General features: G+C 39.4%; 1 protein-coding gene across 4 annotated transcripts; it reads right to left on the bottom strand.

The window, feature by feature from the left end:
- Positions 1 to 225: 225 nt before the first annotated feature.
- On the bottom strand, positions 226 to 24103 carry PUS7 (pseudouridine synthase 7). Of its 4 annotated transcripts, none has more exons than XM_086746321.1 (18): positions 24016 to 24103; positions 21312 to 21390; positions 20267 to 20748; positions 18300 to 18396; positions 18088 to 18189; positions 17040 to 17184; positions 15032 to 15049; positions 12625 to 12736; positions 11216 to 11293; positions 9388 to 9516; positions 9027 to 9152; positions 8658 to 8719; positions 8077 to 8237; positions 7062 to 7188; positions 6219 to 6320; positions 3019 to 3148; positions 1833 to 1924; positions 226 to 1090 (listed from the first exon to the last, which is right to left on the bottom strand). In XM_086746321.1, the coding sequence occupies exons 3-18, from the start codon at positions 20629 to 20631 to the stop codon at positions 954 to 956; spliced, it is 1983 nt and encodes a 660-aa protein (XP_086602447.1). In that variant the 5' UTR covers positions 20632 to 20748; positions 21312 to 21390; positions 24016 to 24103; the 3' UTR covers positions 226 to 953. The 4 variants fall into 4 exon arrangements, with proteins under 4 accessions (XP_086602447.1, XP_086602456.1, XP_086602466.1 ...); XM_086746330.1 differs by having other exon boundaries at positions 18312 to 18396; XM_086746340.1 differs by lacking the exon at positions 15032 to 15049.
- Between the last annotated feature and the right edge of the window lie 652 nt (positions 24104 to 24755).

Raw genomic sequence — 24755 nt, 5'->3', positions numbered from 1 at the left:
CAGCCGGTTGGGTCGGTGGTCCCAGTTTTAGGAAGGCTCGGCTCGAGGAGCAGCTGGTTTTGTTCCCATGTGGAAAGCGCAGCCCCTGGCTCAGGAGCCTCCTCTCTGGAGGTACCGGACTGGCACTAAGTGCCTTCCAGCCACCCCAGCATGCAACGGTGGTGACCCTCTTCTAGTTACACAATTTTAGCAACAAAAGCTTGATTTCGAAAGAGGGAGAAAATATCTTTTTAGAACAGTTTTATTATATCTTTTTTTTTTCTATCAGAAGCCTGGCTCAGTCCCTGCCAGCAACATACAGATAACATGTAGCTGTAACTACTTCCTTTGCACGCCTTTAGACTTTTAGGTTAATTTGTTTTCAGTACCTGTTCTTTGATAAACGTCTTAGTAAAGCTGGAAAACATGCACAAGTATTTTCTCAATGAAAAGACCAACTAATTAAAACAGCTGTACCTCTTCCCAGCACATAAAAAGCCTTGCTAACTGAATCTTCGACCGCATCAGTGCAAATGCTATCAGCAAAAACTCCTGCAATGTAATTGTTCATTGATATCTTAGTTTTGTTGTAACTCATCTTCCTAAGCTCTAATTTAATGTATTTGAAGAGACTTCAGGGTTTGCTGAACTCTTGAAAATATTCAGTGCTTGCCAAAAAAAAAAGCAAGCTAAACATTCTTCCAGGTCTGAAATTATTATAAGCTCATTTCTTAAAGATGCGCCCACGTTACAGCTCAAGCAACTTACTCATTCAGTAAAAAGCACCAGTCACTAAGATTTGTATTATATTACAACCGCCATCTTGCAAATGACTACTGAAGTTAAACGCTAGCACTAATAAAAACTTAAAAAAATACAAATCTCTTACTATCAATCTTTAAAGATTTGTACAGAACATGTAAATAGGAAAACACTTTATATATGTTAAAATCTAAGTCATTTTTGCAGTTCATTCAGCGTAACCAGGTAGTATTCAGTTGTGTCTGGTTTTTTATGCTCGTGTCCATTTTCAAAACTTCTCGAATCGCCATGGTAGCGTAGGTGGATGGGGGAAGAGAGAACTCCATCTTTAGTGCCCTGAATTTACCATCTATCATTAGGCATAAGAGGAGACAAAAAGCAATAAAAAAGTTGTTAAGGGCATAAGTTATGCTTATTCCGGATGCCATCTAAATGACTAAAATTTTCCATGACCAACCCCCTCAACCCATAAAACTAAACAACCACCACCACCATACTCCAATTTACAATCCATAGCGGAATTTCATAAAACAACTTATTTTTAACATTTTCTCTTAGCAGGAAGTGTTGTTTTGGGGGTTTTGTCCTTTTAAAAGCAAAATAAACTTTTGTTCTTTCAAAACTGAATTCCTGGCCTGTCTTTACTTTTTCTCGGAAGTAGTGTTCAAAAGACTTTGTGACGAGAGTTACATAAAAAAATTTCCGTTGAATTCTGTGAAGTATTTGAGTAGTCTCTGAACTACTGTTGAGTAGTTCAGCACAAATAACAGATGCTCAAGCATATAGACAATTTGTGGCTTAATTCCACCTTCATGCATTTCACAGACACTTAACTGCTAAGCATTTACTCGATTTGACAGGTGTCTGTAAGAAGATGTAACAGTCAATACAGACTGCTGGCAGAATTGCTCGCACTCTTGAGAAATAAGGGTCCTTATTACACACCTAACTCTGGATATCTTTAACACCATTGCTTAGCAGTCTAGGTAAATGAAAGCTCTTCCTTAAAAGAGCTTTCAATATGTAACAGGTCAAAGCAACAGCCAGATCAAACTTCTACTTTGCAAACATCAGCAGAAAAGTCAACTTACCTGTAGGAAGAACTGGTAATGGTTTTCCTTCCAGCTTATCCAAATCCGTACTAAACAATGGGATTTTGGGATCGTCGTATGCAACAACCTCCCTTTATAATATACATAAGATTTTTAATTATTATTTTTAATTGTTTGGAATAAAATTAGTATTTTATTATTTATTTTAAATACATATTTTATTATATTATTATTTATTATTACTCCAATTTGGCAGTTACAACTGAAATGGAATTGATTTTCTAATAAAATAAGGTAAGGCGGCATTTATGGTGCATTAACTGGTAAAGTTTTATGAAGAAGACTCGCCTCTATTTGATGAAAATTATTCAAAAAATAGTAAATTAGTGAGAAATTTCTTTGCATAACTCATCTGATTCCGTCATGGGCTATCAGGATTTCCAGCTATACAAGAAGTACAGTTTATGAAATTATGGGAAGAATAGCATCAACTCTAAGAATACTTGAGGCGGGGGGGGAAGCCTTCATTTTCAAGAAAGCTATCTAAACTTCTTTGAAAGTGCTTAAATACATATTTTACTCTTTCTGCCATTCATTTAACAGAAATTCCATATGTAATGACGAGGCTGAAAAGTAACTGGGAAGCACATAAGCTTTAAATATCAGCACTAATTAAAATAAAGTATAAACATTTGTATTTTTTGTCTCCCTCCTAAACTCTTTTTTTTTTCTATGCATATTTGTATAGTCACCTATTTAAAAGGTATTTATTCAGTTTCCATATGACAACTAATTTTTATCTCTAACAACAGTGATTTAGTAGGTTTAAGTGATACAGATCTTTCTGATTGACAGATAGGTGATTGGAGACCAACTTTCCCATAGTAAGACTACAAAAAAAACCCTGTTTTGAATGTTGCCTATCATGATACCAATATAATTAATCTATAAAGTGTTCAGGCAAGCCCTTGCAAGGAGTGTAACAGCTAGACAGGTATCTTGACACTCGTGCATCACAGAACCAGAGTACCAAGGAAGAAGGCAGGATATGGCTCAACTTCAACTGCGTAAAAAACATGAGGGAAATGCACAGAGATTTCTCCCTACCTATGCTTCAGTCTACGTGTACATCCTGTGGGTCAACCTAATGGTTCTTGTGCTTAGTCATCCCACACACACTGTATGCTGTCACTTCAAGTGTAATTTCCTTTATCCTCCTACTTACCAACTGACATTCTGAGGTCGAATGATAATCTTTCTGTATGCTCCAGAAAGTGAATAATCTCTGATCTTATGTCTCATGTTGTTGATATCAAGATTGTCAGCTACTAGCATTTCCTTGTAGGCCTCACCAACTGCAAGAGAGGAAAATATTTAATAGGAGACAGCATAGTGTGGCTGATTGAAACAGCCCATTTTCACAGATCACTCTTTCCCTTCTATTTAGCAGTTTTTAGCATGTATGGGATAAGTGTTACAGAGAAGTTTAAAATTACTTGTTGCAAATCTTAGTACCTACAGTGTTTGCTTCTACAACCTGATTAGTAGAGGCAGTAACCAAGAAAGAATCTTAAGCAAATAAAATTTTCAGCTGAGAACAAAATTTACAAAATATTTTATTGGCATTTCACTGACATCTCATGCATGCTTTCCAATTATCTAAACTTCACAAGACTAACCTCAGGTATATGGAGAAAAAAAAAAACAAAAAAAACAATGGGCCAGACTACTCATTGCTCTATCTTTGAAAAAGCAGCAGGGTAAAATGAGTGAAGAGAGCTCTTTGAAGAAATGAGCTGACCGGGACCTTTAAATACACCGCCAACAGAAGGACTAACTCTATTACAGTCTTATATCCTTAAGGGGGTGTGCACACACACCTGGGGAAGACAGAGAAGGTGCAACTGAAATACAAGAATATACTGCAGCTGAAATGCTGTCTGGTGCCTTTGATTTGCAGTGCAATTGCCAGCATTACACTTCATGCAGTTGGGAATTTTATTTTGGGAATAAGTTAGGCTTAGTGTGGGGAAATCCCAGTATAAATACATTGAATGTAAAAAATTGAAGTTTTTCTTTCCAGTCTTTTAAGTCAATGTGGTTCAGTGCCACACCTCATCACAAACAGATCGTGACAATCCCAGTGTTTCAGAGATGGCTGATAAATGGGATCCTAGCTCTGGGACCTAGCTCTGTCAGGCAGAGAGTCTCAAGAGACCTGACTGGTCTTTTAAGGACAACTAAGTACAAAAGCTAAATGCTAAGGAAAACAAGCATATGTATTGGGAGACTGGTTTGGCTAAGAAGGGAGCTTATGACTAAGCTCCCATGTAAGGACACAGACAGTAGGTGAAAGCTAGGGCCAGCTACAAAGAAGGAATATACAAACATTCTCCAGGCACATAGGGATGGTGTTAAGAAAGCCAGTGCTCAGCTACAGTTGAAATTGATAACAGACTTCAAGAGCAACAGGAGTTAAATTGCAACATCAGGAATAAAAGAATACCACAAGGAAAAGTTGGCCTGCTGCTAAACAGGGCAGCTGATCTAGGTACAGACATAATGCTTATTGCCTCAGCGCCTCCTTTGCCTCAGTCTTGATCAGCAAGGTCTCCCAAGCCTCTGTTCCTAGAGACAATGTTCAGGAAGGAGAGAGACTACCACTAGTGGAAGAAGGTAACGGTCTGAGTGAGCTGGCTCATGTCATGGTAAAGCTTTGCTCTATCATCTCTGAAAGATCATGGAGGTCTGGGAAGGTCCTGGGTAACTGCAGAAAACCAAGTGTTGCAACCACCTTCAGAAAGGGCAAGAAAGATGATCTAGGGAATCACAGACTAGTCAGACTCATTTTGGGAAAAGTAATGGAGCTAATCTTCTTGGAACATGTTTCTGGGCACACAATGAGAATAATAGTGACCATGGCTTTGCCAAAAGGGGGAAAAGGAAAAGAAAAACAAAAAAAACCCCACCAATCTTACTGCCTTCTGTGATGAAATTACTACATCTGTGGATGAGGGGAGAGCAGTGACTGCTGCCTACCTTGCCTGTAGCAAAGCTGTCAACATGTTCACACAGCATCCTTGTATCCAAGGTTAGAACATCACAGTGGGTGGACTGCTAGATGAGTAAAGAACTGTCTGGCTCATTGTCTCAAAGGAGAGTCACTAGTGGTTTCAGCCCTGCCTAGAAGCTCGTTACAGGCCAAGTTCCTCAAGGAATAGGGATGTACCCTGTTAAATCTGTTAAATACCTTTATCAGCATACGTGGAGGAGCTGGAATTCACCCCAAGTCTGAGGACAAAATCAAGCTAGGGTGGCAAGTCAATACACCCAAGGGCAGGACTGCCATTCAGAGGGACATAGGCAGGCAAGAGGAATGGGCCAAGAGGAACCTCAGGAAATTCAGCAAGGCCAAAATCCTGTACCTGAGAGTGACTGACTCCTTGCAATGGTACAGGCTAGGGAGCAATTCTGCTGTCACCTGGGACTCCCAGTGGAAAGGAGACTTGACAGAGCACCCTGGCAGCAACAAAAGCTAATAGCAACAGGAGCTTAGCCAGTAGCTACACCAAGAAAAACAGTTACTGCCCTTTACTGGGCGCTCATGAGACTACACTTGGAATAGCGTGTCCAGTACAAAGTAGATGCTGACAAACTTGAATGAGTCCAATGGAGGACCACCCCTCTGGCCAGGGGTTGTAGCACATGCCCTGTGAGAAGAGTCTGGGAGAACTGGACTTCTTCAGCTTAGAGAAGAGAAGACTTAGAGGAGAACTTAGAGACTATTTGCTCTTGGAAGTTTCAGACCTGACAGGACAAAGCCCTGAGCAAGCTGGCCTGAATACAGCACTGACTTTGCTTTGACCAAAAGGTTGGACCAGATGGCCTCCTGAGGTCCCTTCCACTCAAAAAGATTCTACAACTCTATCCCTTAATCCCTTAATAATAACATCATGTTCCCTGCAGATAATTAGAGATCACTGAACCTCTTCCATTAAAAACAATTCAGATCTAATACACTACAGATCTGCTTCTTTTTCCTAACTTCAAGCATTTTCTTGGGTTACAAATTCTAGAAGTTTGGGTTGTTTTCTAACTTAAAAATCAAATGCATACACATTTCAATTAATATTTCACTATTTTTCCCTTGTGCTGAGATAAATAATTTTGCCTCAGTAAAAATTTTCTTTGGAAAAACTACTGGCTAAAAAGAAATATGAAACAGATTTATGTTAAATGAAACAAGTTACAATGCAGACTATTATTATCACAATGGGAGAGGCTTACAGCAATGTATCAGAGCTCTGAAACAGTGTATTTTTTAACGGTCACCAAGGTTGCATAGATCTAATCTTTCTTTTAAGAACAATCTTAAAGCAGACTTATGTTTTCAGAGTGAGTATATAAGTTAACAGTCAGACTTACTTTTATGCTTCGGATAAATAACATCAAATCCAGGCAATGGCATCACTACATCGTGGATAGTGTAGTTATCAACATCTCCTTCTTCAATATGAACAGCTGTGGCTACAACCAGGAGAGAAAAATTAAGAGTTACCAGTATGTATGCCTGCGACAGTTAACATTAGCTAAATTTAAAATTAAACATTTAATTGAAACAAACCTACTCTGAGAGGCATAACTACTGTGTTTTATCTCCACTTAATAGACAACATTTCCAGTAAAAGAAATAACAATCTTCAAGGCTGTCACAGTTAGCAGCAGAATCACAGCCTGGTTTCCAGTGACTTTTAAAGCCGAATGAAGCCTGGACTGCTAGGTGAATAGTCCCCTAACCAGGCATCAGGCATACGTGAAGGAGAAATACTGTGGATATTCCCACCCTAGGGAAATGCCAAAGTAAATCCAAGTGAAGAAGGTTTTAACTGAGTGGAGTCTCTGCTTTACAAGATACTAATGCAAACAAAAACTTCTGTGGTTAAAAGATTCATAACATCCTTCCACAGTTCTCCATAGCTCAGCTAGGTTTGCGTTCATTCTTGAGAACAATCAGTCCTTCATAGTCTCTCTTCCCTATCCAGCTACTTGGAAAAACAAGCAAACCAACAGCTCATGGAAGCGTAATTACCTAACTTCTGATTCCTTGCAAAATTTGCCTAAAATTGGCCAATGGATTCAGAAATCACTGGATCAAAATAGGTAAAAGAGAAAAGACAACATATATGTAGCATCACATAGATATGTGCGTTGTTTTCCTAGGAATTTGAACTACACAGCATCACTGGCTTTTTGTTTGTCTGATCTTACCTCCTTTAAGTGTGAGATCTCCTGGTACAGCTCTAAGCCCATATTCTTCTATTCTCTTGCTCACCATATTATTCCACACGTAACTCTGGTAGCTATGAATATACATTAAACGATTATTTCTTGGTATCTAGAAGTAGATTTAAAAAAAAGTGAAACATTAGAAAGATGTTTTTTTAGTTTTTTCTTTCAATCATAACCAAAAAGGCATAAAATTGAAATGTTATCTTCTCCAGCAACAAGACTAACGCAATTTCTTGGTATACAGATTTGGGTTTTGTTCATTACTTGGGAAAAGGGTATGTGAAGAAATAATGCTTTTATACCTCTGAAATCTGCACCAAAAAAAAAATCCCTGTGGTTAAATTAAAAAAAAAAAAAAAAGCTTTTTAACTTTTTTTTTTTATTCAACAGCTCATCAAACATATGGGGCTGTTATGAAACACTGAATTCATACTGAACCTCCTGAAATCTTAAGTAGACTGCCCAGATGTGAAGGCGCAGTGTTATTCTAATTATCTTCTTCATAAACAATAAATTATTCCTTGGCTCCTACAATGGGCCCAGCAGTTTACTGGTGATGAGATATTTTTTCCAAAGACTTGATCTTGATTACAATACTTGAAAATGACAGTGAATCCACCACCTCTATGCCAAGCTGATTCATTAGCACACTATCAGTTTGATTTATACTTTGAAAGCAACAGAAAAACTCTGATACTGAACTTTTGCACAATTCTCTGATCTGCATTATACATGGTTACGAAGTATAACTATACTGCTTACAAGGTACCAGAGAGACTGTAGTATAAATTGGAAAGCTCATTATGCATACATCAATTACAGATGCCATCAGTTACCATGCAGCAGTACTTGAAGCAAAAATGCAGAATAAATGCAAAGATTTTACACTTAACTTTCTACTCATCAAGCATCTATGGGTCTATTTCAAATTAATTATGTTACCATCAAAAGAGCGTTTAATCAAGTAAATACCCCACAGCACTTTTACACTCACTATGCCAAATGCAGAGATTATGTTCTTCATTCCATACTTTAAGAGTCCACGTAGAAGCTGTCCTTCCACGCACCTTTTTACGGGTAGTTTCTTGAGGGCTGCTGCTGGATCTTTAGTTTTTGCCCATTCTTCTCTGCATTTCACTAAGTATCCCTTTTCAGCTAGAATGAGGATGTAAAATAAAAATATTTTAACTACACACCAAAAAATCATCCATCTCACCTTTTGTTAAAACAGTTGAAAAATTAAAGTTTCAGTCACAGTAATTACAGAGATTAACAGAATCACAGAACAGTTGAGGTTGGAAGGCTCCATGTGGAGTCTGAGCAGACTCTGTGTGTAACTACACAGGTCCCTTTTCACCCTCACTGCAAAAACTGCACAGCAAGGAAAGAGAAGCAGAAAGGCAGAGTGTGCAGATTGCTTCTCCATTGCTAAACTGGCTGAAGGTCAGCGCGTGCAAAGCTGTCCTCACAAATGTCCTTTTAAATTAAAAGAATCCAAAGCTAAAAGTGTTCTTCCTGAACAATTCTGGAGGATGAGAGGCAGAAACACTTGATGTATCGTTTTTCAGTTCTTACCTCCTGGTCGTGGTTTTAATATCAAATCCATTACTTCATTCCAGTTGTTCTGTAGAATAGCTCTAAGATTCAAACAGTAAAGTTTATTAAGAACTGACTAAATACATTTTAAGGAGATTTAGCCAACTTATCAAAAAAAAAAAAAGAAGTATTAGTGTTTAGATTTATGCAATATTAAAAGTAGTGGTATTATACAAGCTACTTGCTGAAGCAACTTCAGAAACAAGTTCTTTCTTGATTCTAAAATTAAAGTTGGCACATGCAATATGCTAGAAAAACATTCCCAAAAATGCATTAGAAGTTACACAGGGATAAAAATATTCTTTTTTAAAAAAAAAAAAAAAAAAGAGAGATGAAAACAACACGTACCTGCCAATTTGATATGTAGGAACAGCTGTGGTTCCAAATCTTTGCATTCCATAGTAGTTAATGAACCCAATTTCCCTGAGAGAGTGCATTGCTTGCTGTATCTGGTCATCAGTTCCTGTTATGTTTCTAGCATTTAAAATATTATAGACAGATTATTAAGGGTTTACACTATTTTGTGATCCCTGTAATATTAAAGCTCAACACCAACATTATATAGCACTTATCAAATTCAACAGTCCTGCCAATAGAAATATTTTTCTTCTTTTTTGTAACACAAGATGCAGTGATATCCCTTACCTATTTAAACAAAAAGAAAAAAAAAATTAGAACAGAACTGTCTAAACATATGCTAACATATTACCTGAGAACAACAGTGAAATGGTTCCCTTGCAGTTCTCCTAATTTCAATGGATGGTTCTTGTAACTGAAATTTCCTAATTTGAAATTCATCAAACATTTATTCAAATGAGCAAGTCTTTGTGCAGTGATTCTAAAAAGAAACAGACAACAGTGACCAACCTATGCTTAGAAGAACAGATAGTTAAATATAGAAATGCCAGCATTTCAAAACAGAAAACAGCGAGTCCGGTTTCCCCAATTTGCTATTGTTGCCTTTTCAAAGTACTTTAACGAAATATCTAAAAAAAAAAGATAACACATAACTCTTAAGGCTACTTATGCAAGAGAAAAATGTATACTGTGACAAAGATTGTTAGTACTGTCTTTTCACATCTATGTTACAATAGGCACTCAACAAAAAGTCGTTGCAACAGTGATGTATATTGTACCCCAGAAGCTGAACTCTATGTGAGTAACTACACCATGAATACACTCCAGTTAGCACAGTCATAAACACAGAGTTAAGTAATTAGCCACTGCGTAAGCTTAGCACAGATGAAGGAGTATGAAATCAAGTCTGTCACTGATATCTGTCATTTTTGTTGCTAGGACTTTTGGAAGCATACTCTGTTCTTTGCATCATTGAGCCACTCTTTGACACTTTTACTAAAATTTATATCAGGATAGTCAAGTTTATCAACTAGTGTAGCCAGCATACTCAGTTCAGAGCCGGCTGATACATGGCAATGTCTCCTCTCCTGTGCCATCCTTCTCCAAAACTGTGCAGGAGAGCTGGATACTGTGGCACTACTGAGCAGACACCATAAATCAATACGTTCCCCTGCAATCAATGCTTGTAACACATTAAAACTCTTTTACACAACATTAAATGTGATTATTTTAAAAGTAAACAGAACAGCACCTGAGACGGCTACACCACAAGTTTGATTAATGGACATTGCTTTGCAAACCTGCCTTGCAGCAATGACAATCTGGGGCTTCTCATGATTCACAAATTAATAATTCCTTTTATATGTGCAAACGTATGCACATGCAACCACTAGGAGGAAAAATATGAACAATTAAGTAGTGAATGCCCTCCTTTTAACACAGATTTGATCAACTTTCTGCCTCTCAAACCTTGAAATTCCTCAGTTGAGGAGTGTGGTTTTCAAGGAGTTGTAAACAGTAGTCCAGGCAGAATACTCCAGCTAGCTAAACAGGTATTGTAATACGTGACTACAAGGCATCCATCATTCTCAGTTATGAATGTAACACTAATTTCAAGTGCCCACAAACCATATAATTATATCGGAATATGACAAAATAAAATTATTTTATCTTAGTAAGCGACTTAAGGGAGTAAGTTAAGGAAGGAAAAATTCCTCATCATTTTTTCCCTTTCTGGCTACTCACAGATGAGCAAAGGCAGTGGTTAGCCTTCTCTGGAGCTGTTCTGAGAGTTTAGTGAGAAAGAAAATAGAATTCTATCTGGAGGAAGGGGGAAACAAAAGTCAGGAAGGAAATGTGACATAATTTTCACCATGTCATTCTGTTTTTGTGCTGTTGCACAGGAGCCATGCAGCGTAGGAGCATGTAGGCAATTTAGCCCACTGCTTCAGCCAAATACATGTATCCAGCCTATGACTCAGAGCATCACTGACTGAAAATACTAGCAATCACCATGGAATGAAAAAGGATTATAGCATCTTCGTTCATACATGTGCTTTACAAGATCAGGACCCGAATCCACAATTTGTGCCATGTGCATACTGAGTCGTCAGGGTTTTTAGCAAGATATTCAAGTTGTCACAGTCAGAGTGCAAATACTCCGGTATACTTTCACTTACCTAAGAACAGCGATCTCTTGAACTGTTATACCCCTTTTATCTTTAGTTCCCATGTAGGAAAATATGTTTGGCTTCACTCTTAAAAGCAACAGTAACAGATATTATGTATATTAAAATAGCCACAGATTGAACAAAATTTTCAGCATAATTACCTAGCATTAATAATCTTCTATATTAAAAATAGAAAATACACATATATTCCCCAGAATTTGGCTACAATTAGACACCTGAATATGTGTGACATTTTCTAATCTCATCTGTAAGTACATAAAACACTGCAGAAACGTCTCTGTTTTAATTATATGTAGACAGATTCATTTTACAACTGTATTTTCAGAATATGAGCTTTGAAGTCCTTCTTTATATACATTCACTCCATGCACAAATGCACAAGCACCACTAATTTCACCAAAAAAAACATTCATGTCCATTTCTTGCTTAAACTTCAAATAACATGTCTGTTTGAATACCAGGCATGCACATCATATGAGAATATGAAAAGTTAATTTAAAATCTGATCCATTATTTTCCTGGTGAGGAAAATTTCCTTTCCTTTCCACTTTGTACTCTACAGCCTGTGTAGAGTACAGTTATTCCAGTTGTGGGCACCAGGGGGTAGCAGGACTGCCATTACATACATTTTCCATTTTTCTATGCTCCTACCATTCATTCTGTTCTCAAATAGAAATACCAGTAATATACTCGTTAGAGTCTAGATTACAAACATTTATTTTTGGACAAGAAAGGCAAAGGGAAAAGGAGAGGAGAAGTGGGGAAGTTTCCCTATAAGTAAATCACTGAATTGACCCAATTTTAAAATAGTCCTTCCTCTGCAATTTGCTGTGTTCACATCACGCCTTTGGCAAATCTTTTTGTTGCTGCACTTGACGGGGTGAAAGGAACTAAGACTGTGTTGCCATGGAGATATTAACACATGGAACAACAGTTTATCAACCGTTACTGCTTAGGAACTGATCAGCATATTATCACAACAATATCTGACAGGTTCGTAACACACTTGCATATATTCATGCACTGGGACAAGAACTGGACTTTAACTCAGGTTACGCACATTGAGGCTTTGAGCTGCTGAGCCTTCCTCAGAGCAGCCAACCTTCAATTGTGAAACCTTCTTCCATTGAAGTAGTAAAGTACAGTCTTTTAATTTCTTGGGATAATTTTGTTCTATTCTCACCTCCTTCCAAAACGGACAAGTTTCAAATAAGATATTCTAAAACATCTTAAAAAAAAAAAAAACAAAAAAAAAAACCAAAACCCCAACACTGGCTACAAATTAGGCAATACTTGGGTTGCTCTTACATAATTCTGAAGCATAACATTTACAGTAACGTGAAATATGCAGGGTGAGGACTGCATGCTAGCCAGGCTGGCAGAAACAACAGCCTTACCTTAAAAATTTGGACAGGACGTTAATGGCATCCATAGTGTCCTTGTTCTCCTTGTACAGTACGAAGTGGCAGTAGCTTCCCCTAGATTTTGGCCACGAGTGTTTTCTTGGATCTTTAAAAACAAAAGGTTAAAATTTGTAAAGTGACATTTAAAAAATTTAATTAATATATTTGCCATTGCAGCTACATTTAAAACAAATGCAAGAGTCAATTTCTGCTAATTTCCATCTGCTTTAAAAAAAAAATTAAAAATGAATTGCAAAAGCTGCAAAGCACAATGAAAAATACTTTATCCCCTTCCACTGGGCTGTAAACTTCTCTTTAATCAATTCCATCACCTAGAAAGTCTTGAATGAAATGGTGACAGTTCCTTTGTCATGAAATCATCTAAAAATATACCTTAGTCATTTCACTGCCACGTTGCCCTATTAAATTTCTCAAAAACATTACTACTACATTGACTTTCAGCAATAAAAAACACTCTACATTTAATCTAGTGCCTTCTATAATTAATAGATGAGGACCACTGGAGCCTTGTTTGTGGAAAGACTACAATTATTACTTGTAGTGCTAACATATTCTTTACTTCTGTAGGATTTTTTCTGTATGTCATGCAAAAGCATAGGTCATATTTCTACAAAAGCCTAAAAAGATGATACTCACAAAAAATTACTTCAAAGTGAATTTTTTTTTCAAGTCCTATGGGAGAGAGAAATGTGGCACAACAGAGACATTAACAAATAATTCAGGCCAGATACTGTTTAGAGTATGCCAGAGGGAGAGAGAACTTCAGCTCCTACAGACTAACAACTGATTCACATTTCTGCACAATTATTTGATGCTTTCTGGAGAGGGAAGAAAACTGTCAATGTATTTGTCAAGCTTTTGTTGCACATAAAAGCCTCCAGAGATAAAACCTTCCTTTTACAATCATCTACTGCTGATGGCATTACTGGGAAGGGGGATTGATTCTACACAGGTTCAGCAACAATTCTGAGGTGCTTCGTTTATCAAGTCTTTGTTTTATGAGAACAAAACTAAGGATTTGTTTTGTTTTAAATAAGAAGTCCCTTATCTCTTGGTAGCCACCAAAAAGACATTCCTGGTTTTGTACAAAAGGGCTTAAGCATCTTTTGTAACAGCAAAAGCTAACTGGAAAAGCCAGTCCTGTTCCAGTATATAAACACCAATGCACGAAAGAAGTTCTTGGGAAATTTTGCTCTTTTTGTTCACATTAGTTTAATAAAGCCCAGATATCCCACACAAACAGCAAATATGTTTAATTTTCATGAAACTTTCTGGAAATGTAATTGTTCTTGCTTTTTTTTTTGGGAAGCTGCCATCCATACACACACTCCTGCAAAAACAACTTTGCATGCTACAGTAGAAAATATTATATACATATTTTTTAATCACTTAGAAATTCTTGCTACACTTGCCTTGTATCATTACGTTCTAAGCACATCCCCCCGCCATGGCGTTTCCAAGGACCTAAACCGAGCAGTATGGTCCAAAGCCTGTTAAGAGACCTCATGCTCCTGCTGGTCTCCCTCCTGAGCCACCACTGCTCTTACAACGTAGTCAATGAAACATTGCATTCAGCCTGAAGAGCAAGGTCCTTCATGAAGAACTTAGTAATTAGAAGCAAAGAGAGGAAGACAGAGCAAGACTCGCTGGAATTGCTCTTTAAATTTAACTAACCCATCTTGCATATCATCATTTCAACAGCCCTAATCTGGGCTAGGCCAAAAGGACTCTGTAGATACTACACATACCAATGGGCTCCTTGTGCTTTGGGCATCACAGCCGTGTGCCTATCCATCACACTGCAGTCGTGCTGAGTACTGAGAGGCTGCAGCTACAGTCCCAATATTTAACCATTCATCACTCAATACTTCAAAGTATTCAACTGGATAGATGGACCAGACGGACAGTTTGCAGTCCTTACTGCTATGTTTCAGTGCCATGTTACATTTTTGACAGTAAAATTGTATTTCCAAGCCCTTTTTCCAAACCTTTTGCTGCAACTCAACGGCTGGAAGCTTTTAAATTTGTATAAATACAGATGGTAGTGTTTGAAATACAGTGCTGAAAGGCAAAGGCTTGGCTTAATTAAATCAATGGAAAATTTACTAGAGATGTCAAACAGTATCCTCAAAACTGATAATTCACATCACTTATTGCTGGCAGACTTTCTCTGCACTGAATGACCACTGCCTATACTGCACTAGGAAAACGAGGTAGCACAAGCCCAATTCTTGGCTGTTTCAAGGAATTTTAAGCATTACTTATGAGTAGGGTTTTTTAAGGAATTAATTGTTACTAGTTTGGCCAGTCCTGTCGCTATTTAGGAGGTCGTAATAGTTGGCATTTCATTTTGTTAGCATGAAATGTCAACATCTCTTACCTGTTGCAGTTCTGACCTCTGTCCCAATGCATAGCATAAAGAGCACAAAAGAGTAGCATTTAATTTTTAGACTGTCGAAGGTTTTTTAGAGGTGAACATGCAGGTTTATGGTTATGGGATTGTTTATGCTTTAGAGAGCATCCAACAGTTAGGTGGTGGATGACAGCAATTTAGACAGTTATGCAATGGAATCGTGCAGAGGCAAACAGTGAACATATGGAAAGCTTCAACTGGAGATGCGACAAACTTCATTTGTGGACAATGATGAAACAGCAGTTTACTGACAATTTAGTAAGGCAGTATTGTAAGTATTTTGGGTGTAAACTTACTACAGATACAGAGCAGCTTCTAATTTTAAGTAAGTATGTTTGGTAATCTTGTATATTATCAACACAAGTAATCAGATATCTCAGCTAATATTTGAATATTCTACACTTCTGAAATATTTCTTGCCTGGGGAACCCACCCAAGACTAATGTGTTAGTGGCTACATAAACATGAAAGATAAATATAATCCTGACTAAAAAGAACTTGCACTCTTAAATCCTACATTCATAAGCATTTACACACACTCACTGAAACTGCATACATTTCCACCAACGTGCACAGGTGTTTGTAGCACCGCATCTTAGGAAACCAAGTTTAAATAGATGATGCTCCTCTGCATCACAGGATGGTATTCCAGATAATGTTTTAATCCTAGAGACATATAACTTAATTCTTTTCAGTGTATTTCCAATACTTAAATTATTTTATACAGTATCTCTTAAATCAGACCGGTCAGCATAATAATGATGACTTTACTGTAACAAGGGTTAAGGAACAGAAGCAGCAGAAGGAAAAGGTGGAGGTAAAACTGCTACAAATCAACAGAAAACAAAACTGGCTGAGGAGAATTTTGTGCTGGTAAGTATACATACTCCATGCATAAAGCATGCAAACATACATATCTTCTAAACATGGTTAAACAAGATACATAAACACATTATAATTGTACCAATTACAACATTCTCATATTTGCTTAGAACAAGCCTTAAAAAATAGTAACTAAATCGAACGTGGAGATGGTGTCATTTCCAATTTTAAATTATCTTATCTCCTTATCCTTTCTCCATCTCCTTCATCTTCAAAATGAAAAGGCTAGGATTACATACTGTCATTTGTAGTAGGTTGAAATGACATAGGAATGCAATCAGTTTAAACCAAACCAAACCAAACCCTAATACCTTTTGTTAAATGTGCAACATTCTGCATGTAGACAATCCTCTCAAGTTACAGTAGCAAAACATTTATAATAAAATTTTAAAATGTAGAACACATTAATTTATCCCTAGTAACCAGAACAGTATTTGGCAAGATTAACGTGAATAACACTTCCTTTTGAAAACCCTTAATTATTTTAATTATTCCAAAATAGTAACTATGATTTATAATGAATAAAGACAATTTTCTGCAGATATAATTAGCTTTGGAAGCAGAAGTAGCCTTAAAGATCATGGAAAATATATTATGTTTATATAAAACTATAACTCTGAGAAAACAAATAGGTGCTTGTCTCTACTCAAGTCACTGAGAATTTTGTCACGGATTTTCAAGACAGTCAAAATTACACTGACTGTCAGTGTAACATATGCATTTCAACTACAACCTCTTACTTCCACAATGCACACTTACACATCCAGGTAAGTTCACGAAAGCCAAGTTCAAACAATACTGAAAATAAAGCCCCTATTTTGCCTATGCCCACTGAAATTGCAAAAGATCCTCTCACTTATAACATGCTCGTATTTGACTAATGATTTGGAAAGAAAAACAAGTAGAAAATTAAATTTGAGACACTCCTTGTGTTCCTAGTTATTTTAGATGTACAGTATCAGTGGCAAAGAGGAAAAAGGAAAGCCAGACGACATTAGGAGGTATGCTCCACTTGAAGGACTTGCTAACGATTTTTATTTTTCAGATAATTTTAGCATTTACTTTACCCAACTGCTGTGATACTGAAACTCACTTGCCAGTGCTTTTTTCCCAGCAGCATGATAAGCAACAATGTATTTTTTTCCATCTCGATCTTCTGTTTTAGTCTCCAGTCCAGGAAACAAGGACTTCACAGCCTGATGGATAACTGTTCTTTTCTCTTTGGTGTCTTCAATTACCTGTGTTAATACACACGCATGCAGAAATCAAATAAAGTAATACAAAAGGGGAGGGATTCTCTCAGAGTTAAATTTTGCATGCTTAAAGAAAACCTGTCAAATCACATTAAAATACTGAATAGGTACACTTTTAAAAGTCCGGCCTACTCATTGAAATTAGTTTGAAAAATAATAACTAACTCTGTTATAAACCCCAGTCTCAAGATTCACAAAAGAAGACTCTCAAGATTTATTCCCCTCTTCTGTGCTTAATAAAATTCCCCCTTCTAAGGAAAACTCTGGTAAAACGAAGTTTTTCTATATGCATTAAAGGAAAAAAAAATTACTAGATAAGATAATTTAATGTGTGAATGCTTATTTGAAATGACCAGATTTAATCCTACTTATCTCTTTGTCCAAAATTGAACTCAACAGTTATTCTTCAAATATACGGAATATTTCAATGTTTAAAAATACCAAGTTTTAATTTCATTAAATTTCTTATTTTTCTTGTTACAGAAGATCATATTTATCTTCTTTTCTATTAAATCACTAAACGCTGACCTTGAAAATAGTCTTCCATCAGGGTGGATGTTTTATTTAATCCTTCTTACATAATTATCCTATAAAATACTTCTAGACAGAAAACCAAAATACTGCAAGGAAATTTTAACACCTCAGAAATTAAGCCATGTATTTCAGTTCATGTGTACAGTGAAATCAAAATGACAACTTGTGCATGAATTTGAGTATATCTGTAAGGCTTTACAGAATTGAACCCTAAACTGGAAACATTTTGGCATTACCTGTTGCATCATGTTCAGACTGCTCTTGTACCTTACATTCACTAGAAAGCATGTACCTTCCACTCACTCTCTCATCCTCTTCCCCGCTCACAAACTTCATATAATTTATTAATTTTACCTCTATGGCAACACTAGTTTCCTTATTCTTAAGAAGCTGGAGCTCCTCTAAGCGCTGCTTGTCTTCGTCTGATAAAACTGTAAATGTTTCTTCTGATGGGTCCTAATACACATTTGGAGGGGGAAAAAACAAACATCCAATAACACTCACGGAACAACTTTCAGCCTTTTAATGCTTTTGCTTAAGGAGCATAGTCATTACCAAATCTTTACCTCAAAATTTACCTCATCATCCACTGGAACAGAAAAGTCATCTAAATGGCTCACACGTCCATCTTTGCCTATTTCATGGACAACAAAGTCTGAGTATCTGACAAGAAGAAACACACATTAAAATTCTAATAAAAATATAAGAATTCCATATCACAAAGTCCTTTCCCAAGAAGCTTTTTGTAGGAGAATTCTGAATTCACATAATTCGGTTCACGTAGAAGATACTTCAACCAAGAGAAAGCTGTACCTATTCCCACCCCTCAGAAGGATACCACAAGAACACAGAAGAAAGGCTGGCATATCTAAACACAACAGACTTCTTTGCAAATAACCAAACACCTGCTGCAGTTATTCTGAGTCATTTTGTTACTAGCTTGCCGAGATCAGTAATGCATATCCTCAGTTCCAGTCATTACTGACAATTAAGACTCTACTGCGTTGCTACAATGTGAACACATACGCATAAACTGTCACCTCAGATAACCTGCAGAATAAACTGCATGTTAGCCACTCTTTAAGGAAAGCAGGACAAATTCAGCTCTGTTACATATATTCAATTATATAGAACATCTTTCAAATAAACAGTTACTCTGCATACTCTATGATATCAACAAAGAATTTGAGTGTGACGTTTTCAATCAGGTCACTATGTCGAATAATAAAAACATCCCGACTTTAACAGAGCACAGACAGTCTATGTTGCAATTGCTAAATTATTTCAGTAGCACCTGTTTTTAAAGAAGGAAAAAAAAAATCTTAGTCTATGAATGCTGAAAGATTAATAAAACTTCACTATGGGAATATTTTTATTCGCTCTCCTCCCAGCCCCTTTTTGCCATAGCTCTGTGCAGCCATACATCATACTGGTAGAATTCCTTCCTGAGGAGCATTATGTGTCTTCTCTCTTATTATCTGTAGCTGTCTAGACATGCTAGTGAGTGCTCCCATAAAAACACCAGGATTAAATTAATCATAGGTGTTATGAACTAGGATCAAAGAAAAACTACGAGTCTGCAAACAGTTCTACCACCTGGCTACCTTTGGCCACCTCGGTTCAAAATCAGCAGATTTCCCAGAAAGACATTCAGCATAGACTGTGTTCCCCAGCGAAGGATTATGTTAGCTGCTTAATGCTGCATATAAAGATTAAATACATACATAATATGTACATATCACTTTACTATGTAAAATTATCTATATATGAAGCAAGTATTTAAAACCAGGGACTTCTTAGTGTGTAAACAAAGCATCCTTAACTGCTTCACTAAGTCAGGGCAACAACAATTCTCACTTTAGTGAGTTTTTGTATTTGCATTCTGTTTTATTTAAATATGTTATTTAATTTAAAAAACCTAGACGTTTCATTTAAAAAAGATACTAAAACTCAAATATCTTATTAAGTATATAATGTAAAATTCCAAACCCCAAGTTATAAAATTCCCTTTTATGTTTTGTAAATGACATTACAACTCATCAGACTATAATTCAAAGCCTAATGGATCATCTGACAACATACATGCTTAAAGATTTTAGCACAAAAAAGTCAGGGAAAAGCAAAGAAAAAAACAAAGAGGGATTGTTTCAATAGCATTCTCTAATGCATCTTATATCAGCACTGAAGAGTGGTACAGAAGGTAGGTACACTGCATAAGGTTTCATCCTGTATGCTGCTGACAGACAGCAAGACAAATGGCAAAGGTTAGTGTAATCACATATTTCTATCTATACACAGCTTCATTCTTCAGAGCTCCATTTGACAGGAAAAAAAAAAAGGAAAAAAAAAAAAACAATCTAGAAAAATTCCAAATGAAACCTTTCTTTCAGTCTCAGCACTAGGAAAAGAAAGTGATGAACCTCCCAAGTGGCCGCTCATAATCCAATTGCATCCTCGGGTTCAGAAAAGGAAAATGGACAACAGCAGCTGCTTAACACAAGGAATTAACATACATAACAAGACAAAGAGTTACCTCTCTTTTAAGATTCCAGAAAACCCTTTATGAGAGCTAACAAATTTAGTTATGCCAACATCACTTTCTGTCAGTCCATGCTTCATCATGTCTGCAAAGTTCTCTAGATCTCCATCTTCATCAATGTCCTCTAGTTCCTCATCTTCCTGCTCCTCACTTTCCTCATTGGGGATTATTTCATTTTTCGTGTCCTCAAGCAGAGATTTGTCAGGTTGTTCTGTTACAGTCTCAACACTCTGCCCAGAGTCATTCCCTGTCTTAGACTTCTCTGAGATCTTCTGTCTTTTAATTTCATCTGCATTGGCCACATCATCCTCATCGCGAGGACGTTTCAGGGATACACTACTCATTTCGACAGTTTCCATGTTTAAGGCACAATGTAGGATAGAAAGCCCTGAAGAGCAAGAAGAATGGCTTATTTCCTGTCTGCTTAACAGCAGCAATATCAACACATAGTCTCTTCACTCCAGGGACGCCGCGCCCTGCAACAGTTCAGGAAAAACACATAACTTTCTGCATTTTTAAGTTAAACACCAAGTAAAGATTTTGTACAGCTAGAAACAATATGCACTTGGGAAGAGAGAAGGGAGATATTAAGGGGACTTAATACCCACCCAAGACAGCATGCACGTTAGGCTACAGAAGAACAGGGTTCAATTCTACACTGACCATTGACCACCATCGTCACTCTTGCCAACTCTTAGCACAGCTGCATCCAGCCCCGTGCACACAGGCTCTGCTGTCAATAGTAATTTAGTGCCCAAGCCTTCTGTTAAACATGACTACTCTCAATTATTTCTTGCTCTACCAAGATTCCAACTTGCACAGATTGGGAGAGGATGGCTCAATTTTCCCAAATCTGACTTCTCATCTCTTCCTTTTCTATGTTCGCCTCTTCTAACACACACCATCCCACACAGAACCCAAGGTGGCAGCAATTCAGACCAAAAGATAATAGAGATGAGATAACAAAACCGTTGAATGAGTGTGACAAACAAAATAAAAAGCAAGTGAAATTATTTCTGAGAAGAACATGCCTACTCACGTTGGTGGAGCAGAGCTCTGACTCTTCCTTGGCAATTTGAGCTGCCACCTTTGCGTCAGCAGAACTAGTACATTCAGATCTGAAAAACAGAGGAAACTAACTCTTTGAGAAAGTTTTAGGAAAAAAAAAAACTGACTATGAAAACATGTTCAAATGTGATCATTACCGAAACCAGCTGCCTCTGAACTCAGGTGTCAGGAGTCATAGAGGAGCAGACACTACTCAGACAGACAAATTAATAACAAATACAATTGTAAAAATGTTACCAACCTAGTGACATAACACAATATTGCTACTTAGCAAGCTAAAACATGGGTTTATTTCTATGTTTACGAAAGGAGACTGGAGTTCCTACAATTAGGTAATGACAGAACCTTTCTCCCAGCATCACTCAACTGGCACACTGGCGTGCTGGGGATAGATCGCAGGTAGCAGGGGGCTGCAAGGGAGGAAGCCATCGACTGCCCTGTGCTGATCACGGCCGATTCCAGCTGGCTCCATAATGGACCAAACCTGCCAAAACAACTCATCAGATGAGCACACGGTGGCTCTGCTCCAGTTTATTTAAGAAAGGGAGGAGCTGCTGGTGGCAAAATGCAGAGCAGGAAGCACAGGAGGCGCCCTGTGACAGCCCACTAAAAAAGACAGAGCGGGAGGCACAGGGAAGGGTACGTTGTTGGGGACGTGGCTGGAAGTGCGCTCTTGGAAGGAGGCTCTCCACACCGGAGCAGAGACATCCCTGAGGGGACTGCAGCCTGTGGAGGCACCCACACTGGGGAAGGGACACCCCTGAAGGGACTGCGGCCTATTGAGGTGCCCATATGGGAGCAGAAGAAATGAGAAAGAAGGAGCAGTAGCAAGGAACCTCCATGCAACAACCCCAACCTTCTGCACCACCACTGCCTTGCCCAACGGACAGAGTGTAACCTGCAGGGACAACCAGGGGAGGGAATATGAGGAAAGCAGGGGAAAGGAGGTGTCTGGAGTTAAGTTGAGCCTCAGGAAGGAGGAAAGGAGTTTTTCCCAAGTGTATTTAATTGATGGTTGCCTTTGTATCTCACTAGCCAAATCAGTAATTGAAAGTTTACGTTAACTGGCAATAAACTAAATTAAATTCCCCAAGTCGAGACAGTTTTGCCCACAATAACAGCCAAGTTTCCAAATTAATAGGATTCAACTGGTACAAATAAATTAATATAGGCACAGAGCAGTATTTCAGAGCTATATACGGCATCCTGTAGTGTTTGTCCAGCCACTAGATAGCATATTCTACTTAATTTTAAAGGCTACGTTTTTAAAGGAAGACTCATTACTAACTTGATAATCACCATGTGCTGGGTTCTTAACTAACTGCTACCAGTTAGCTGTTAGCACTGCTGATTTCATCGCCTGAACTTTCCGTTGTACAGCTCACATACTCAGGGTAAAGAGGCAGAAACAATTTTATGAAAGTACATGAAATCCTTCTTTAAAAAGAAAGAAGGAAAGAAAAAATCATAGCCAAGAGAAGCAATTCACTATCATTTCCCTATGTACCCAAATTTATGGAGACCAGGTTATAAAGCACTGACATGGAAAAGGCTTTTAGATGGCTTATGAATGTCTTTGCACGGCAAACAAAACACCACTTGGCACAATGAAATCCTCTGAGACACCTGCCAAAGGTGACAAAGACAAATCTCATGTTTCTAAAATAAAATTGTAATACCTAGCTATTGAACAATATAAACCGTTAGAAGAATTCAATGTTGGCTACAAATACTCCAAAGTTGTCAGATGCAGCCTACTCTCACAGCAGGGGAATGAGTAACATACACCGAAGTACTACCTTGTGCCAAATGGTGGCCCTCATGTGGGAATTTCTGCAGGATAATTACTTGAGGGAGCAAGCTGAAGTGAGCGGGGCACGCATGGTCTCACTTGTGCAGATTGCTAGTGAGAGACGCCTACGATTTCTTGACAGCTGCTCAGCTGTCTCGGTCGTTTTCCTAGCAAATAGGTGTTTCCATAAAAGCCAGAATCTGCATAAACAGCAACTCCACAGCAATTTCAACAGCGACTGCGTTTTAGCAGAGACGGAATTTACTACGACAAATAAAGGGCTTGATTCTCCCCAGCAAGAAGCGCTGAACGATGACTTCTGGCGTGGTACCGGTCAGGCAGGCGCACAGGCTAGGGGGATGGGGCGGGGCGGCGAGGGCTACGAGGTACTCCCACTAAAAAGAAGCGTCTCCCGGCCAGGTGGGCCGGGAAGCCCGCAGCGGACGGGCACCCAGGCGGCGGGGCCGGGCGGGCCTGGCCGGAATTGCGGCTGTAGGTCCCGCCGCCCGGATCTGCCCCTGCCAGCCCCGAGGCGGCCAGGGCAGGGCGAGAGCAAGCGAAGGGGCTGGGCCCGGCGGGAGGACGGGGAGGAGAAAAGCGCTGCCGCTGGGATCCGGGCGCCACGCGGCTGCCGCCCGCCGCAGGAGCCCCGGAGCGGGCCGAGAAAAGCCGGGCGGAAGCAGGGGGGAAAGTTGCCCCGAGGCCGAGCCCCCCCACTTCCCGTCCGCCGCCTTAGCCCCACGCCCGGGCCGGGAGCTGCGAGACGGCCCCACCGTGGAGGCCGCGGCTCCCGGCCGAGGAGCCCGGGGCGGCCGCGGCTGCCGGGGGAGGGCGCGGCTCCGCCCGCCGCCAGGCAGGAGCCGGGGAGGTGGGTGCCACTTACCCGCACGCCGGCACGGGAGGACGGGCCAGCCGCCAGCGCCGCGGGGAGGGAGGCGGCGGCGAGCGGCGCGGACCCGCCTCAGCTTCGCGTGTGTGGAGGCGGCCTCCTGTCTGCGCCCGCCCCCGGCCGGGCCGGCCCCGCTACGGCCCGGCCCGGCCCAGCGCGGCCTCGCCGGCGGGGAGCGCTCCTGTGCGCCCGCCGCCGCAGCCATTTGGCGACGGCAGCACCTCGGCGCCACGGCAGGAGCCCGCAGCGCCGCCGCTTTGCGGTACGGGGCGGCGGCTTCCGGAGGGAAAGCGGCGAATAACCCCCGGCGCTGGCGGCCGGCTGGAGCCCGCTGAGGGGGCGGGCCGGGTCCTGAGGCGGAGGGATGAAGGGAGGGCGTCTCGGCGCGAGGTGCCGTTAGCGGGGCGCCTTGCGACAACGAAATGGTTTTTAATTAAAGAGTTTCCAGGCCGGGCCAGTGGAGGTGATACCCATCGAGGGGCTGCTCCTGCACCCGCTTCTGTCAGCTCTGGCCTGCTGAAGCTTCCTCTGACGGTAAAAAAAAAAAACAGTTTGAAGGATCTAGGGGAAGCAGACGAGAATTTACAGAACAGCAGCAACTCTACAGAAAATTTCCAAAATGTAGCTATAGCCAAAGCTGGGAGTCACGTATAGGAGAGTGGCCTTCCTGACCCCGGCTAACATTTGAAACAGACTGTGCTAATGGAACGTTAGTCCTAGGACACTGCCATGTT

This window comes from Chlamydotis macqueenii, chromosome 1 (genome assembly GCF_036417535.1).
Source record: "Chlamydotis macqueenii isolate bChlMac1 chromosome 1, bChlMac1.mat, whole genome shotgun sequence".
NCBI lineage: Eukaryota > Metazoa > Chordata > Aves > Otidiformes > Otididae > Chlamydotis > Chlamydotis macqueenii.
Note: the sequence above shows the minus strand (reverse complement) of the source record. Positions and strands in the feature narration are given on the sequence as shown.

Coding starts and splice junctions, on each gene's coding strand:
- PUS7 (XM_086746321.1), bottom strand. CDS start 20,631: ATGGAAACTGTCGAAATGAGTAGTGTATCCCTGAAACGTCCTCGCGAT. Junction 7,189..8,076: donor TAATCTCTGCATTTGGCATA/GTGAGTGTAAAA, acceptor ATCTACTTCTAG/ATACCAAGAAATAATCGTTT. Junction 1,925..3,018: donor CGACCTCAGAATGTCAGTTG/GTAAGTAGGAGG, acceptor TATATTATAAAG/GGAGGTTGTTGCATACGACG.